Source organism: Pogona vitticeps, chromosome 2 (genome assembly GCF_051106095.1).
Source record: "Pogona vitticeps strain Pit_001003342236 chromosome 2, PviZW2.1, whole genome shotgun sequence".
NCBI lineage: Eukaryota > Metazoa > Chordata > Lepidosauria > Squamata > Agamidae > Pogona > Pogona vitticeps.
Window position 1 is genome coordinate 296,354,367 of NC_135784.1, and position 18,086 is coordinate 296,372,452.

The following is an 18,086-nucleotide window of genomic DNA, read 5'->3' on the forward strand; positions in this document are numbered from 1 at the left end:
TCTTTTGGAAGCTGGCTTTCAAAGTTTTAAACAAACAGCCCACATCCACTTGCATGGGGGTAATCAAAACAGTGTCACATTTGCTCTTTAGTTCTGACAAAATCTCTAGGCAGGAACAAAAGAATTCATATCTGAATCAACACTGCCTGGACAGAGATAATTCTTTTGTTTTCACAGCTCCACAGACGGTACACAAAGTGTATTGCATCTCCGCCTACACTCCCCCCCCTCCAAAGTCAAGAGAAAAATCTTACAAAGACCAAAAGGCTATAACATTTCTACTGAGTTAATTGGATTAGTACAAGCTTATCATGCAGCTGTTAACTGGGTCTCTGTAGAGTCACCAAAACTGACTCTTACCAGGGAGGGACATATAAAGTGATGAAAATATTTTCATACCTTTTCCTGCACATATCTAGTAAGAATACATTAAGGCCGGTTTCCTTTTCCTGCATTAGTTTGAGGATGTTTTGCACACATAGGCAGTCTACAGCTCGATAAGGGTTGGGGGCATCTATAGGAACCATAAAACTATTACCATAGTTCTCATAGCCATGGCCAGCATAATATAATAAGCCTGAGAAGAAATAAAACACACAGTCAAAATAGCATTTAAGAGTTATATTAAGCAAAACCATTAATTTAGTTTAAAGCTAAGAAAAGAGGCAAGCTGTACTTGCCTCTTGTAACAACACCGTTACATTCGAAGAACTGCAGAGTTGGAAGGGGCCTTATGGATCATGAAGTCCACCCCTCATCAGGGAGGCAAAATTAGTGAACTATCCAGCATTGCCAGAAATGGAAAAAGCCAGAGTGTCTTCAACTGACTCTTCACACAGTACGCTTGTAGGAGTATATGCTAAGAGCACTGAAGAAGTGGGCAGCATTGTGTTACACTACAGTAATTGCAGCATACATATTTATCACATAGACATTAGGAGCAGCAGATTCGTTTTGCACTCCACATTTTGAATTAACAGTAAATTTCCTAGCAGTAAAGAACTTACATGATGTCATAATTAGCATCATGAGTATCTGTGCAAGAGGGATGAAAAATATATGGCCTATGTGCAGCCCTTGCATACTCTTGTGACATATTGCACAGTACTCTTGTGAAAGAGAACATATTTCCTCTGCAGCTGAAAAGCTTGTTCACTAACAATTTGTATCCAAATAGCATCTGTCACATACCCCACAAGCATTCAAAAGGCACTAACAAGAAACACACTTTTAAATGTACTTACCAACATAATTTATCCCTGCGGAAGAGTAATGACATCAGGGCCAGGGGGTAACTTTGAGTAATTAAAACTTCCTACTTCTGTCCCATGGCTTTCCCAACTCCTATATAATCCCTTTCATCAGTAATCGCTTTCATCCCATGGAAGTCATGGAAGAAGGAGGAAGTCTTTAATTATTGAAAATCTTGCAGTAACGTTATTTCACAGTACCAATTTTCAGTAATTACATATTTGTTCCTTCCATCCTGCGGCTGCCATAGCTTTCACACAATGCAAGAGATTACAGGAAAGGAGGTAAAGCCATGGGACAGGAGTAACAGGTTTTTAATTATCAAAAATCATCTCCTGCCAATGATATGATCACTCTTTTGCAAGCACTGGTTATGCAATAGGATTTCAGCCATTACACATCCCTGCTCACATTTAGGAGGTTGCTGGAGATGCTGTTTCTTACAGAAGGCAGTCTTGCATGAATCCACTGCTTGATTTGCCTGCCCTATTTATGGGCTAATGTTTGTGGCACCATTGTCTTGTGCTGTCCTTTTTACTATTTTTATTTATTTATTATTGTTATTGTTGATTAATTGCTGTTACTATCTGATAATATTATTCAATGGCCAGAGCAGTGCTTTGCACTAATGGAGCAGTATATAAAACTGTGAAATAAATAAACAGATTAATAAATTCCAGCCCTACACATCTGCTCTTCAGATGTGTAGGACAACACACTGCCTGGAAATGGAATTGCAACCCAACACACAGAGGTGACAAAGGCTGCTCTAATGTCTACACCCTTTTGGCACTTTTAGGCTTCTGCATTTATTTGAACAAGTAAAGGAAGCAGTACATTTGCTTTTATTTTTGTTGTGCAACAATATTTTAACGAAGCCTACTCAATTACAAAAAAAATTTTTAACAGTGGAAGACTTCTCTTTTTTTTAAAAAAGAAAACTCACAGGTAAAATGTTAGCTGTGAAACAAAATTGCTATTATGTACTGTACTAGAGAAACTCTATAGCAGGTGGTGTTGATGGGGAAAGTTCTCTCCTGTAAGTTTACAAGCAGCAATAAAATAACCAGAAGTTCCCAGGGTAAGATGCCAGCAGCTTTTTAAAAACTTTGGAAAGTCTGCAACAGCAAACACGGCTGTGTTACTGCAACTGTAGACGTGGAAAGAATGTTTGAATTCTTTTTTGAAATGCTTATGTGTCACCATTTGGAATTCTCTCCTCCATCACCGAGGAGGGAGAAAAAAAAGAGATCAATAAAGCAAAACTTAATGCCACATACTGTACTTCTCAAAGTCTGACTGTGTGCAGCACCAAAGGGATGGCTGCCCCTAAATGTGCCCTGTAAGCCACCACTACGAAAAGAGACTGGCCAATCAGACTGTCGTCAAAAAGTCTGTGAGAGCTTGTGCTGCTTCCAATCAATCTTCCTGTCGTAGTGACCCTTGTAAAAGGTCATAAAAGGTGAGAGAAATGCTTAATGACAGATCAGCCAGCCTGGCAATAAATGTGCCAAGTATTACTTATCCAATCAATGAGAAAGTTGCATTATGCACGGACGTCATCTCTCGTTCTTGCACCTGCCGCAGAAACACATCCAGTTAAAAGCACTGCTTGCCCCCACTTTAAGTGGCAGCATCAGGTGCTAGGTTAATCCCTCCACCTATCCTTCCAAATACCTGCAGTGGAAGCTTTTATGAAAAATAAATATTAGTGGGCATTGAGACACAGCTTTTTAGCCTGGGAAGGAAGAAAGGAGAAGACTAACAGGTGTGGGCAGGGAGATCAGTAGGTGAGTATGTGCTTTCACAAAGAAGGGCCAGGTGCACCACACAGTAAAATCGCCAAAGCAGAGAAGGGCCACATGCAAACTATGGGTTGCATGTGACCCCCCAAATGTGCCACCTGGAATCTTCCACCATTCTACAAAACATTTAAAAAAGAGACTCCGAAAGTTCACTCATTATAAGTGCTCCTCTATATCCTATACTTTTAAGCATCCCATCACCTCTGGGGAATCCTCATATCCTGAAATATTTTTTTTAATTGGCCACTAGACTGTATAATTGGGTTTTATCATTTTAAAAAACCCTGTAAATTGTAATTTTTTTAAAGGATGGGGGAAACACAATATCCTCCAAGGTCAAAGGCAAAGGTCTCTGGAAATCACTCATCCCTGAATTAAAGGATTAAATGATAGGGAAAAACTAAGATCTCAGAGAGCTGCTACTAAACAGAGCAGATAATACATGGCAAGATGGACTCATTCTAAGACACCTTTGTATATTTTCATAAATTGGTCATGTATAATCCCTGACATCTCTTCTTAAAACTCAGATAGAAGACCTGGAATACACCTTTACACAATGTTTGGAGGATCAGGAAAAGCAGACAGTAGTGGCAAGACAATCAAATGATCTCACTTGGTATTTCACCAAGTATATATCTTCAGTATCAATCATGTTTTGGGCCAATGTAAGATGGATAAGCTTGGCAGTTTCATAATTTCCCAAGTGGCTGGAACATCTTTTTTTGAAATAGATAATTAAATTTAAATTTAATGTCAACACATGCTTCCCAGTTTTCAGCCCGAAGTGCCAATGAAAAAAAATCTATATGAATTATGAGGGGTTTGATCTGCTAATTATTCAGCACAAAGTCATTTGGACAAGGTAAATTTAGAAAATGCATTCTGACAATCAGACAGAAGTTTAAATCGATTGCTCTTACCATAGACTCCTTTGTCCAGGAGTAGTAAGAACTCATCTACTGCATTCCGCATCTCAGGTTCGGTAAGATCTAATAAAGAAACGACTTTGAAGTCCAGCTGCCTCAGCAAGTTTGTCAACTCATAAACATCCACGAGTGGAGCCTTTAGTTTGGGATGACTACGGTAGTTCATGTTGCCCATCAACAGAGCCACTTTGTCCACTGCTGCAACAGCAAAACAAATATAGGACAGCATTTTCATAGTGTGCACATAGCAAGTCGCAAGCAGGATGTTGAAGATATAGGCGCCACACTGCTTTACATTAAGTATTTCCCATGCAGAAAATGTGTAATGTGCATTACCTCACAGAGTTGTTGTATGGACAAAATAAACAGGGTTGTTGTACTGTCAAAATTAAACAAAAGAGCCATGTGTGCCACTTTCAGTGCAAGAATGTATTTGATGGTGGAAGTTATAAATAAATTGAAGATTATATATTATTACAGAAAAAGACCTTCTCAAATCATTGTAAAGTAAAGGTTGCCCTTGACATTTAGTCCAGTTATGTCCGACTCTAGGGGGCGGTGCTCATCCCCATTTCCAAGCCATAGAGCCAGCATTTTGCCCAAAGACAGTTTCCGTGGTCACGTGGCCAGTGTGACTAGACACGGAACGCCCTTACCTTCCCACCGTGGTGGTACCTATTTATCGACTCAAATTTTTTACCTGCTTTTGAACGGCTAGGTTGGCAGGAGCCGGGACAAGTGACGGGAGCTCACTCCGTCCCATGGATTCGATCTTACAACTGCTGGTCTTCTGACCTTGCAGCACAGAGGCTTCTGCGGTTTAACCCGTAGCGCCACCACGTCCCTTATCATTGTATGGATAATTTTTTTAAAAAAAAATTCTCTGCACACTAACTAAGAGATGTAGAAACAGCATTTCCACACCTGAAATGGAACTGCTGCACAAATAGAAACTACATTATGATACTTTCTTAATATATTTGACTGGTAAGGGTCACTATAAGTCAGAATTGACTTGATAGCACATCATTATTATTACTATTAGAAGAATTATAGGCATTGACCACAAGATACCATTAGAAATGCTAAATAAAGGTGAAGCTTTTTAAGAGCTCTGAGTGTGACTTGCTCTTTCCACCTCAATTAACCTCAACAAGCAGTTTTCAGATGGACTTGTCTCCCTACTGCTTCACTTTATTTTCATTGCCTGCTTTTTCCTCACTTCTATATACCTTCCTCATGCACCTTGGATCAGCTGTCATACATCCTTACACCCTTTCTTTTCCCTCTTAGGAGCAGATTTGTTCTCCTGTGTTTAGTGATATGGCATCAACCTTCACCATGGTTAACATTAAGCAGGTTTCTCATTAATCAGGATCTGAAACCAGGTTAATCAGAAAGTAAGAGGAAGGTGCAAAATATTCCTTCATCTATTTCTACACAGAAATGATGGCCTTGATGGGACAAGCAACCTCATCCTCCTATATTTCTACCATTCATACTTGTTGAAAGCAGCCATGACCATAGCTTTGTGTTTGGATGAGAAGAGTTTAACTCAAATGAAAAAAGGAGTCAGCTTCTGGAATTTTGCTTGGTATCACTTTGTGAATGAGAGTGAGCACAAGAAGGTCTCTTGTAGACCATCTTGACTGCTGCCATTGGTGCACTCAACAGTCAGGCTGCCCTTCGCTATGTAAAGCTTGGAATCCTTTTTCCTGCTAGCAATGTGGGTACAATATTCTGCAGTAATATCTAGCCATTTCCTGGTATTTTGAATTGTGGGTACAGAAGTACAATATCCCACATTTATAAACTAGAGGGTTTTTAAAGAATTGAATTATATTAAAATTCATGTCATCTTTTTTTCAGATCAGCAAATGCCTTGTCCAGAAATGAAGGAGTCTGCAATGGAGTTTAGATGCCCATCAACTAGGCTGCTAGATGACCCATGTATAACTAACACATGTAATGTTCCATTTGCCAACAGAGGAAACCAACCTAGCCTCGACTAACTTGCTGAATGTGTATTAACAGGAGAAAGACGGAAAACTGACAAAATACTAAAGCTCACTGTATAGTAGCAAACTGAGACAACTTCATTATACAGATATATCTGTTAGTGTTACAGAAGCAGGTCAACAAGTGTAATGCACATCCCACTGCACTGATTTTTCATTACAGTGGAGTCCCTATTATCATGTAAATGGTTTGCATTCTGCTGTGCTGTCAGAATATACTGGCCTTTTGTTATTTCAGTCTATATTTTAATCTATTTTGTACATAATCTTACTTGGCACTGAACGGATCTGGTTCCAGTGGAACCTTTCCCAGAATGGGTTCAAATGCTCTCCACGTGAAACCAACGTATTTGGCAATGAAGCAAGAAATTAACCTTGCCTGAAAGGAACGATAAAATGTTGCTTAATTTAGACATTAAAACAAAGCATTATATCCATTGGTGCATTGAGGCATAATTTTAGACATCTACAGTATTTTTAACTGATGTGTGCAAAAAACTATGAAGACAGTACAAGATGTAAATGTATTGCTTAGTGGGAAAATGCTGTCTTAAATGGTTACAAAAATACACATTTTGATAGTAGATTTACAATTGTTAGGCAAGATCTTTCACACAAGTACAAGTTTGGACAAGGATAAGTCCAAACTATGCAGGCATAATGGTTTCTGCAGCATCAGAAAGACCATGCAAATCCAACAAAGATCTGGGCTAGGACATAGTGCATACTGGTTAGGGATGAAGATAAGACGTTCTAAGCATGTTTTGCCATTAGCTGGACACCAAAAGGTTACTAAAAGATGACATATTTTAGTTTTACAGGGTTTTAGTTCCTCCAATACACAGTTTATCTCCCCAATGAAAGAAGAAAGAAAAAAGGTTACAGGCAAAACTATGGTGAATCAAACCATGATGCTATCAAAGAGGTACACAACTAAGTACTGAATGCTTGTTGATTTGCAAATGACACACTCTATTTTTCTGTGTTATAAGATGATACTTTTGTCTAAAATATTTAGATTAAAAATTGAGGGCCGTTTTATACACGGAAGTAAGGAAGGGGGGAGGGATCAAAGCGCTTTGATCCTTGCTTTCCCCTTCCACTTTTTGTGAAGAAAGTGGAGGGGGAAAGTACTTTCCGCACAAGAAAGTGGAGGGGGAAAGCAGGAATCAAAGCACTTTAATGATTCCTGGTTTCTCCCTCCTCTTTCTTGCAAAGAAAGAAATTTTGAGTTAGAAAAGTTGGGGGTGTTTTATACATGGGTGCGTCTTATACACTGAAAAATAGTTTTACCATACCTTCTTCTGAATTGTATCTAATTTTCTATAGAAGCATTAAACTACTCACCAGATTGTCTTTCAGTTGACTGCTCTTTAATATCTGTATTTTTAAAAGAAAAAGAAAAAAGTAACTTAGAAACTTTACACTTTAAAACGTCTCCAATTTGAATCCTTCAACTTTTAATTATATTTTAAATGCATTTGGATATTTTCTGTAAGAAGAAAAATATTTACAATATGGTTTCAAAGCTTTTTATATGTAGGAGGACATTTCACATTCCAATTTCTAAAACAATTTAGAACTAAGCAGGCTATAGTGCTGAAAACATGAAACATACAATCCTCCTATATCCACCAATGTTCCAAAGTATAATCATGACACTATAATATTTTCAGAATTCAACATTCACTGTAAGTTAGATTGGTGAGAGGCGGGGATTCTGCTCAAAGGGTGGAGGCAGAAATAAGAAGACCTGCCAGACATATACGTGTCTTTGGATGCTTCCTAGAAGAGATTATGGGAAAATAAATAATAAAGCCAATGACAACCTATAATCAAATATGGCACTCAAAAGTGTTTTGATTGTTGCAGCCTAAGTGTGATAGCCGATGTTGGATGAATTGATGTCACTTGTACATATCTGATTGATTTGATTTCTATGCCACTTTCTCCCAGTTGTGGGACCCAAGACAGCTCACAAACTATTAAAACAAACCAATTACTGTAAAATCATTAAAAATATTTTAATATTAAAACAATATATTAAAATGGTTTAAAACACCTTTAAAAAGACTTAAATATACATAATATGCAGCAGCCAAAATTAAAACTGTCCACTATTGTTTGAACAATTAGTTGTTCAAAGCCTGTCTAGAAAGTATGGTCTTCACCCATTGCTGGGGGGATGAGAGGCAAGGATCCAACCTAGCCTCTTGATGGAGGACATCCCACAACCTGGGAGCAGTCATAGAGAAGGCCCACTCTCATGTCCCCACCAAATGTTCCTGAGAAGGTGGTGGGACTGAGAGAAGGGCCTCCCCTAAAGATCTGGAGGCTCATACGAGGAGATATGGTCCTTCAGATAGCTTGGACCCAAGCCATATAAGGCTTTATATGTCATAACCAGCACTTTGAATTGGGACTGGAAACAGACTATCAGCCACTGAAGCTGTTGTAAACAGTGGAGTTATAAACTCTCTGTAATCAATCCTAGAAAGTAGCATTTTGAACCAGCTGAAGTTTCGAAACCATCTTCAAGGAAGCTCGAGTAGAGTGCATTACAGAAATCCAAGTAGGATATAACTAAGGGGTGTGTCAATGTAGCCACAGTGTAGGCATCTGTAAGAACGAGTGTAGCTGGAGCACCAGCTTTAACTGTGTAAATGCACTCCTGGTCACTCCTGAGACACTGAGCACGCAGGTTCCAGAATTAGTCTAGGAGTGCACTCGAACAAGCTTTAGTTTTCATAGAAAGTGTAACACCATCCATTACAGGTTGAATCCCTAATCCCTGATCTGCCGTTCCATTGACCAGGAGCACCTCTGTCTTGTTTGAATTAAGTTTCAATCTGTTTGCCCTCATGCAGTCCATTAGTCACAACAGACAGTGGTTTAGAACAGGAACAGCTTCCTTAAGTGAGGCAGAAAGGAGAGATGGAGTTGGGTGTAACCAGCATAGTAGTGACACAGAACTCCAGAACTCCAAACTACCTCTCCCAGAAGTTTCATGTATGCCATAAATAGCATGGGAGAACACAGAACCCTGAGGGACACCATAGGTCAGTGGCAAGTCCCCCAGCTCCAGCTCCTGAGATAATCTTTCCAGAAGGGACCAGAGCCACTGTAAAACAGTACCTCCAAGTCCCATCCTAGAAGGATGATCCAGAAAGACACCATAGTTGATGGTATTGAAAGCTGCTGAGAGGTCTGCCAGAATGAACAAAGATGCACTCTGCTGTCCAGTTCCCAGCATAGATCATCCACCAAGATGACTAAAACTGTTTTTATCCAATACCCAGGCTTGAAGACAGACTGGAATAGCTTTAGATAATCAATTTCATCCAGGAACCCTCGGAACTGAGAAGTCACCACGCGCTCAAATGCCTTGCCTAAAAATGGAATATGGGACATGGACTAATAGTTATGTAATGCAGTGGGGTCTAAGGAGGGATTTTAAAAAAACAGGTTTTACAACTGCCTCCTTTAAACAAGCTAGCAGCCTGCCTTGCTGCAAGAACAACATCCATCAGTCAAACAGCTAGCCCTTCCCTCTCTGCAACCTCTACAATTTGCTCCAACTAACTAAAGATCTATCAAAATATTTTCACTGATATTTCGTGGCGCAGTGGTTAAAACGCTGTACTGCAGCTAAAACTGTGCTCACGACCTGGGGTTCAAATCCCAGGTAGCCGGCTCAAGGTTGACTCAGCCTTCCATCCTTCCGAGGTCGGTAAAATGAGTACCCAGCTTGCTGGGGGGGCAATGTGTAGCCTGTATAATTAAAAAATTGTAAACCGCCCGGAGAGTGCTTGTAGCGCTATGGGGCGGTATATAAGTCCAATAAATAAATAAATAATAAATAACATAATTGACTCTAATTAAGTAACCATGTTGGAAACAGAGTTAGGGAGCAGCTTTAAGGATAACATGTCTTGTGGTTGTTGTGGGTTTTTCGGGCTCTTTGGCCGTGTTCTGAAGGTTGTTCTTCCAAATGTTTTGCCAGTCTCTGTGGCCGACATCTTCAGAGGACAGCACTGTCCTCTGAAGATGCCGGCCACAGAGACTGGCGAAACGTTAGGAAGAACAACCTTCAGAACCCCGGCCAAAGAGCCCAAAAAACCCACAACAACCATTAGATCCCGGCTGTGAAAGCCTTCGGGAATACATAACATGTCTTGCTCTCAAGGTTCTGATAGCCTACATGAATCTAAACTGCAAAAAGACTATTAAATGTCCATGCTGGACAACCATCAGCAACAAAGATATAATAGAAATGACAGTTTCAAATTAATGGAGTTATCTCTAGAAGCTGAAAACTTTCCAGCTCTTACAAAGGAAATCAGCATGTACCTGTTTTCCAGAGACAAGTATCAAGTCCTCATGACTATGCTGTGGAACATGGACAGTAGAGGAAATTGCTTTTAAAAGAGTTGATACATTTACAGGCTTAGAAACAATGAAAGCAAATTGCTTCTTGGCAATAAGATCTGGGTAGTTGGTAAATGAAAAGTTACATTGTACTTACCAGGTTCTCCAAGAGTACTTAACTCCTCTGAAACAGAAGAGGGAGGACACATGTATTACAGAAGCCTACAGAGTTGGATTTTGCTACATAGAACAGAAAACTAAAGAAAGATAATGATTAATGGTTAAATGTTATAATGCTCCCTTAAGTCTGTTATACAGACAAAGCAGTTACATAGTCAAAGGAGATTGCCCACTATGTATCATTAGTGGAAGATGTAAGAAGAAATGAGTAGCTCATGCATTATTTTGACCATAATTTACATGAGCATGCAGTATAGACACAGATCCATTCTACCATAAAATTGTGTTTTAAAGATAGATGCCAGAATTGTCCAAGATCTCAGCATGCAGGACTTCTTGATAAGCTCTAAAGCATCTCATTGACTTTACCTTCAGTGCATTCTACTGCAATAGATTTTCCATCTTCAGTGTAAGGGGAAAGAAAAAAGAATGCAGGAATGAAGATGTAGATTTTATTTATGACTGTCGATGAAAACACAAGCGTGACAAAACACAAGCGTGAACAAATATCTTGTTCATATTTTATAAACAGATTTTTAAAATCTTGGGAGGAAGAAATGCAATGTAACTTATTATGAGGTGGCAACCAAGTTAAACGTTCACGGTAGATGCAAGTGCCATGTAGATAAATTATAAATGGTTAAAGAGTTTAAACAAAGTCATAAATGCACAGAAGTAAAAGAGGTCTACGTCAAAATTTGCCATTGTTATTTTTCAAATTGTGACTTCTATGGTGGTGTCCAGATTCAAGAGGCAGGAATTTAAAAGGGGTTATTTGTATAACGTTTTTTGAAATAGACAAAAAGAAAAACGAATAGTCTTATTAATAAGTGTCACATGAAATGTGATTTAATTCTGCTTCTCATTAGCAATTATTGATGTCTATATTCTGCATTGACAGATAAACCACCACATTCTGTTTTTTTAAGGTCATGAAAACGCTTCTTACCTATAATAACTCGTACCTTCTTACTTTCTTGGTTATCTTGGTCATTATATACATGGCACCAATATGTTCCTTGATGCTCCATGTCTACGCAGGGTACCTAGAAGAATATAAAAACATATTCTAATGTAATAGAGTTGCAAATACATTCTGCACTATTTCACTGATATATTCACTGAGATTAATGAATAAAGATCTGAATAGAGAATAGCAACATCTCAGACTATCCGAGAACTCTGAAAGACTGAATTTCAAGGCCCTTAGTTCTACAAGCCCAAGTCATGTAACACAAGGAGGTTGTAAATATTTGTTTGTTTCGCACCAATTTGGACAAAAGGTTTTGAATCATTACATATACCTTCATATGAAACCAATTTTTTTCCATACAGAAAGGAAGATATCAAGGAGAAGAGTCTTTACTCAGTTTGTTTGTGGAAGTGGAGCTGTCCATGAAAGCTCGCATTAAAATACAGCAGTCAGTCTTTAAGGTGCCACCAGGTTTTTGTCCTCTTTTATTTTATTTTTTCTTTTGGTTTTGCCTAATATGCTAGCACAGACTAACACACTACCTCTTCTAAAACTACAATTCTAAGTGTTATATGAAATTAATCCAAGGTCTAAATTTTTAGAACAGTTCGTGACACTAATAATTAATGACTAGATGTCGTGGCATTGGACAGATGCATTTAGTTTTGCACCAAATCTGGAATAGGCATAAACAACTAAAGCCTTTTATATGTGCCCTTTACCAAACCTGTTAGCACTTTCAAAAATAGGATACAAGCAATTAAATCGGGTTTCAGAGTATCGTATCCCAAAGAGATTAATACAGACATCAGCAGCACACTTGTGACAGAGCACTAAGAAGTTTGAAAAATGTTAATTTCTATATAGAACTGCAAAACTACACATGACTCCCCCCCTCCCCCTGATTTCTTGAGAGCTCACTGAATTGTGTTGCTGGCTGCAGAGCCATAAGTTGGGAGTTCAATTCCTCGGTATGCCTCCTGGGAGAAGAGCAAACCTACATAGCCTTGGGCAGGCTGCACAGTCCCAAGGCACAGTTCTTAACCATAAGAAGGGAAGGGTGAACCACTTCTGAGTTTCGATACCTAGAAAACCCTGGAGAGGGCTACCCTAAGTTGGAATTGACTTGGCAGCACTTATGATTATTTATGAATTCATTAGTACAGCTAAAAAAAGGAAAGGAAAATAAAAAGAAAACTTACCATATAGACTTTCTTATTGCCATTAGGCAGTAGAGAGCCATCTTTGTACCACTGGTACTGAGGGAGAGGGACACCTATAGCTCCACACTGCAAAACCAACATTTCCCCTACAATCAAATTCTGGGATTGTGGATGGATGCAAATATGAACTTTCTTCTCAGACAGATCAAGACTATTTCCTAAAATTGAAAATACAAACAGATTTGAGATTCTTTAGCTATTGAAAGTGGAAGGAGTCAATGAATAGCAAACACAGGTTTAGAACCGTCTGAATTGTTCAGTCTCTGCAGCAAACCCACCAATGGAGAAAAACAAGTTTTGCACAGCAGAAGCAGTGAACAGGGTGATGGGATAGACTCATTTCCAATATCTACATACATTCCCCATTTTCCTCAATCACTTTTCCAATATGTTGGGCTCCCAAACATGTATTTGCCACATCAGTATAGGAAAAAAGCTCGGGGCAGATGGGAAGTTTTCAGGAAAAAGACACGGGTGGGAAGACTTCTCTTGCTACTCTGTAGAGGAAAAGCAACAGCCTACTTTTCCAAACCAAGTTTGTTGTTGAACATCCAATAGGAAATAAGCCTGTTTAAAGACTTACTATTTACATTCTACCTTTTCTCCAGGGTAATCTCCAAGACTCACTGGATCACTGCATTTTGCTTTCTTTGGAAGTCGAAGCATTACCAAAGGTAACCCACATAAAAACAGAAACTAATCTTGAATAAAGAGCTAAGTACCACATACTGTAAGGTAACATTACTATCTCCCTTCCTTTGGTAAGAACATCAGATAAATTAAACTTAGTTGAATGTATGCACACCCAATCCATCCTATTTCCTTGCAATGATCTCTATTTATAAGGCACAGAGAAAGAATGTGTAACAGCAGCACAGTCTTTGGTCTCGTACTAAATAACAGTTGAAATTGAACATTTTTTTTAAAAAAGGCTATGTGGTCCTTGCACAAATTTCTAAACAAGAGTTACTAATACCTTTAATGGAGTAGTAAATATTACAAATAGGTAAGCTTTTGAGTCTCTATTCAGGATGATTATTTTTTCACTTTTCTGTTACTTCCACCAATTACCTCAAGATCTGCAATGCCCAGCCTGCTTAAGGTTTCTGCTAGACTCAGACCTGGTTTTAATACCCTAGTAGTTCGATAAAGGTATTCCCCACCTTTGTTTTTAGAACCTGTTGCCAAGTATATTCAAATAACAGAAATAAATAATAATAATAATTTATTGTCATTGTAAGTATATACACATACAACGAAATTCACAACGAAATACCACTGAGGCTAAAATGCTGCAAATTCTTAAGCATTTTGGGGGTGTACGGCACAGCATTGTACAATTAAGGCAGGCTCTCTGGAAGTATCTGTCAGATGTTTCCTATGCAGTTGGTGCAGCCAGTCACTTCAATGTGTATCAATTAAAAGATTTAGATGAGCCAGACAATCATGACAGTTGCTACGTAGCCTGCCAGAGATTTAGGATTAAATGTTTAATAACAACACATATTGCACGTCCTGAAGCTCTTTGGTCTCCCCACTGCCCTGGACTTTCCTTTTATACATAATAATTTTAGAACTGCAGAGCTGGAAGGGACCCTCTGGATCATCAAGTCTAGCCCCTGTTAAGGAGGCACAGTGGGGGATTGAACTCCCAACCGCTGGCTCCACAGCCAGAGACCTAAGCCATTGAATTATCTAGCAGGTCACATAGAACTAGCAGACAGTGTTTAATGGGGTCTAGCAACTGACACATTAATAAACACATATTTTCTTAGGAAACACTTATTTGTACAATGTATAAAATTACTTCAAATTGTGTATTTAAATTTTAGGAATTTAGATGTTCTGATTAGCCAAAGAGCAATACAGAGTTCTTAGTTACAATTTATTCTTTCCTAAGGAGTTATCACCCATTTCTGCTCTAGTTACAACACTTGTATCACTTCCAATGTACCACTTCTACCAGCAGGAACAGTAAACTTTTCATGGATATTTGTGGATGTGTGAATTAGCAGATACTGATCCCGCAGGTATTGGGGGTCTTAATGTGCATCGTCTTGACCTCACATGAAGAGAAATGGGGTATAAATGTAACTAATGAAGCTAACAGATAGGGCAGGTGATGCTCTGGTGATTATAGTTAAGGATAGCTCAGTCAATGATGTAAACAAATTGTCTCGAATCTAGCGATATCCAGAGGTACCAGTTGAGAGTTTCTATCTCCAACTGGTTTGTCCAGTGACTGGGGATGTTGGAAGTGGTAGCTGCCTAGAGTGGCCTTATAGGCCAGATGGGCAGGGTATAAATAAATAAATAAATAAATAAATAAATAAATAAATAAATAAATAAATAAATAAATAAATAAATAAATAAATAAATAAATAAAAAAGAAGGGGAACACTTCCCCCTCATTCTACAACCTAAGTCAATTTTTTACCATCATGATATTTGTTATCTTGACAAGATATATAACATGGAGCACCCACAAACAACCTACCGTACAGATCCAAAAGTATTATCATCACTGCAGATCGCATTTATTGTACTATGTTACTCTGAAGCTTATAAATGGTTATTAACTCCCAAAACCTGCCGGTCGGTAATTTCCACTCTATAAACCTTTAACTCACCACGACAAGATCCTTGTATATTTGAAACATCCAGCTCTGCCCATCGGCTGAATGCATATGAAAAGTCACTGTTCACTCGACATATGTAGAATCCAGCATCATCTGCATTCACCTGGTTGAGTATCAGTTCTGGGGAATTCCCATGTGGAACCTTCATTGGGATGAATGAAAAATGATGGCTTAGCACAAATTGTGGCAACTAAAAACAACAACATAATGACTGTAGTTCTCTATGTGAGAATTACAGTCAAACATACTACCTACCTGACCTTATCAACTTAAAAAAAAACACTTCAAAATGTTCAAGATCTTCAAATTAATTTAACACATTTGTCTCCTCTCCCATCCCCCTTAAGCATACGTATAATGAGCAGTGTTGCTTTTGAGTGGGTGGCCATCAGAGGAGGCGAGTGGGCACTTGCACTGAGGAGGCAGGGAAGGAAGTATGCTTTGCCCAGGGAATTGGTCAGCGGGCAGAGGAGGTGGAACAGCAGAGTGGATGGCATCTATGGAACACCTGTGTTGGCACTGGGCTCAGCTGTGGTTCACTAATCATGGTAAGGCAAAAAAGCATGAAAAATTGGCACTATGACTTAACTCCACAGCACTAGTTTACTAGTTCACAGAGCTAGCCTATTAGTTGAGAAGCAGTATTTTCTGTCAGTGATATTCACTGGCAGACTATATAAACTTATCAAAAACTAGGTAGAAAAGTTTTTCAGCAAATCATTTTAATGTCAATATCAGTTTAAACTCATCTTACTACCACGTTTAACAATTGCTGTCTTCATAAAGATTTACAAAAAGGATAATCGTTTCATTGAATAATAGCTTGGATATAGCCCTTAGGATAAAATGACCACAGCAGCATTCACACTAGAATACTGGAACTTCTGACATGATAGCCTCAAAAGTTTTGATCACGATGAATCCAATATCATTGCTTTTCTACAAGTCTAACTTACTAGATGACACATTACGATTCATGGAACCGTCCAAGGAACTGGATTCCAGTAGCATGAAACTACTCTGATTTATGGGGAGTGGGATATCAAGTTATTAATCAATTAACAAGCAAATATTATATTTCAAATAATTTCTTTAAAATAATTTTATAACTATTACAATTTATAACCATCACATACTGAAGACTGGGAAACTATTTCTTCAAACAAAAACAAAAGTTTTAAAGAGACTAACAATCACAGATAGAGATGACAGAAGCATCATAATCAGGGGGAGGATTTCTATGATATTTCACATTTTCTCTGCCACCTACATTTGAACCCGTAAGCAAGTTCAGATCAAATCAAATCAAGTGTTTTATTATGGTCATTGACCGGCAAAAGCAAGTTCAAACATGTTCATGAGAAATCTGGCCTTTCTCATCAAAGTACTCATAAACATGTTGAAATCCACCCATAAGCTCAAACATAGGTTGCAGGAGAAAAAAATGACAAGTCATAGACACCCTCCCCATAATCAGAATACATTCTTAATGCCCATTTTACATAGCTGACAAAAAGTATTAGAAACAGATAGATTTCTTAAAGCTATATTTATTATTTGCTGTCACCATGATTTTAAGCCATTTTTATTCTCACATTTTGAGGGCATCACTCTCAGAATTATAATCTATGAGTAGGAACTTGGGGAGGTCTCACAAAAATGGTAAGTTTTCTGTTCATAGCGAGCATCATGCCACCCTGAACATACAGATCTTGTCTGATTTCAGAAGTTAAGCAGTATCAGGCCTGCTAAATGGGAGGCCATGAGGGATTTCCAGGTTGAGAGAAATAATCTTCCCTGAAACCCTCAACAGCTGGTGCCAATTAGAACTTAAAATACTGAGCTTGATGGGCCAGTGATATGACTCAACATAAATCAGCTTCCCATGCATCAGCAATATATTGTCAATATTAAGTGTGAAGCAGAAGACAAATCAACAGCATCTTTAATTCAATATAAGAATTTCAGCACTTTAGAAAGTTACATTATACAGTGGTGCCTCGCTTAATGGGCGCCCCGTTTAACGACGAATCCGCATAGCGATTAAGTTTCTGCGATCGCTAAAATGATCGCATTGTGACGATTTAGATAGGAAAAAATCACTTTGCGATGATCGGTAAGCTGTTTTGCTTACCGATCTTCACATAGCAATGTTTTTCTAACAGCTGATCAGCGGTTCCAAAATGGCTGCTGGGTAAAAAAAAGGCCAGCCGCAGTGTTTTCGCGCCGATTCTTCGCTTACTGGGCAGCGAAAATGGCGGCCGTATGGAGGATTATCGCATAACGGTGAGTTTTTTGCCCATAGGAACGCATTAAACGGGTTTTAATGCATTCCTATGGGCTTTTTTATTTCGCATAGCGATGAATCCGTATAGCAATGATTTTGGCTGCACGGATTATCGTTGCTATGTGGGGCACCACTGTAATTCATATTCCACTTGCAAATACTATCCTTTCCCTCAGACCTTTGTAACATATTTATTTACCATTTTATCTCCTTTAAACCACTGATACTGTAGAAGTGGATAACCAGATGCCCAGCAACTCAGTTTCACCATTTGGCCAGATAACACTGCTTGAGATTCTGGTTCTACAACTATCTTTATATCTGTAAAAGAAGAGAGGGGGGGGAGAGAGAGAGAGAAATAAGTCATTTTTAGTGTAGAAGATTGACTCAATTACAAGATATATTTACTACTT

The 18,086-nt window shown here is 38.6% G+C and overlaps 1 protein-coding gene across 2 annotated transcripts in view; it reads right to left on the minus strand.

The window, feature by feature from the left end:
• Positions 1–18,086, minus strand: part of MALT1 (MALT1 paracaspase) — a 41,499-nt gene that overhangs the window by 13,709 nt on the left and 9,704 nt on the right. The window contains exons 3-11 of one of the 2 annotated variants that reach the window (XM_072992879.2): positions 17,873–17,994; positions 15,378–15,528; positions 12,727–12,905; positions 11,501–11,597; positions 10,921–10,953; positions 10,529–10,555; positions 7,351–7,383; positions 3,980–4,183; positions 400–577 (exon numbers count right to left, since the gene is read on the minus strand). In XM_072992879.2, coding sequence (XP_072848980.2) covers positions 400–577; positions 3,980–4,183; positions 7,351–7,383; positions 10,529–10,555; positions 10,921–10,953; positions 11,501–11,597; positions 12,727–12,905; positions 15,378–15,528; positions 17,873–17,994 — 1,024 coding nt within the window. The remainder of the gene's footprint in view (positions 1–399; positions 578–3,979; positions 4,184–7,350; positions 7,384–10,528; positions 10,556–10,920; positions 10,954–11,500; positions 11,598–12,726; positions 12,906–15,377; positions 15,529–17,872; positions 17,995–18,086) is intronic. The other variant, XM_072992880.2, reaches the window with a different exon arrangement.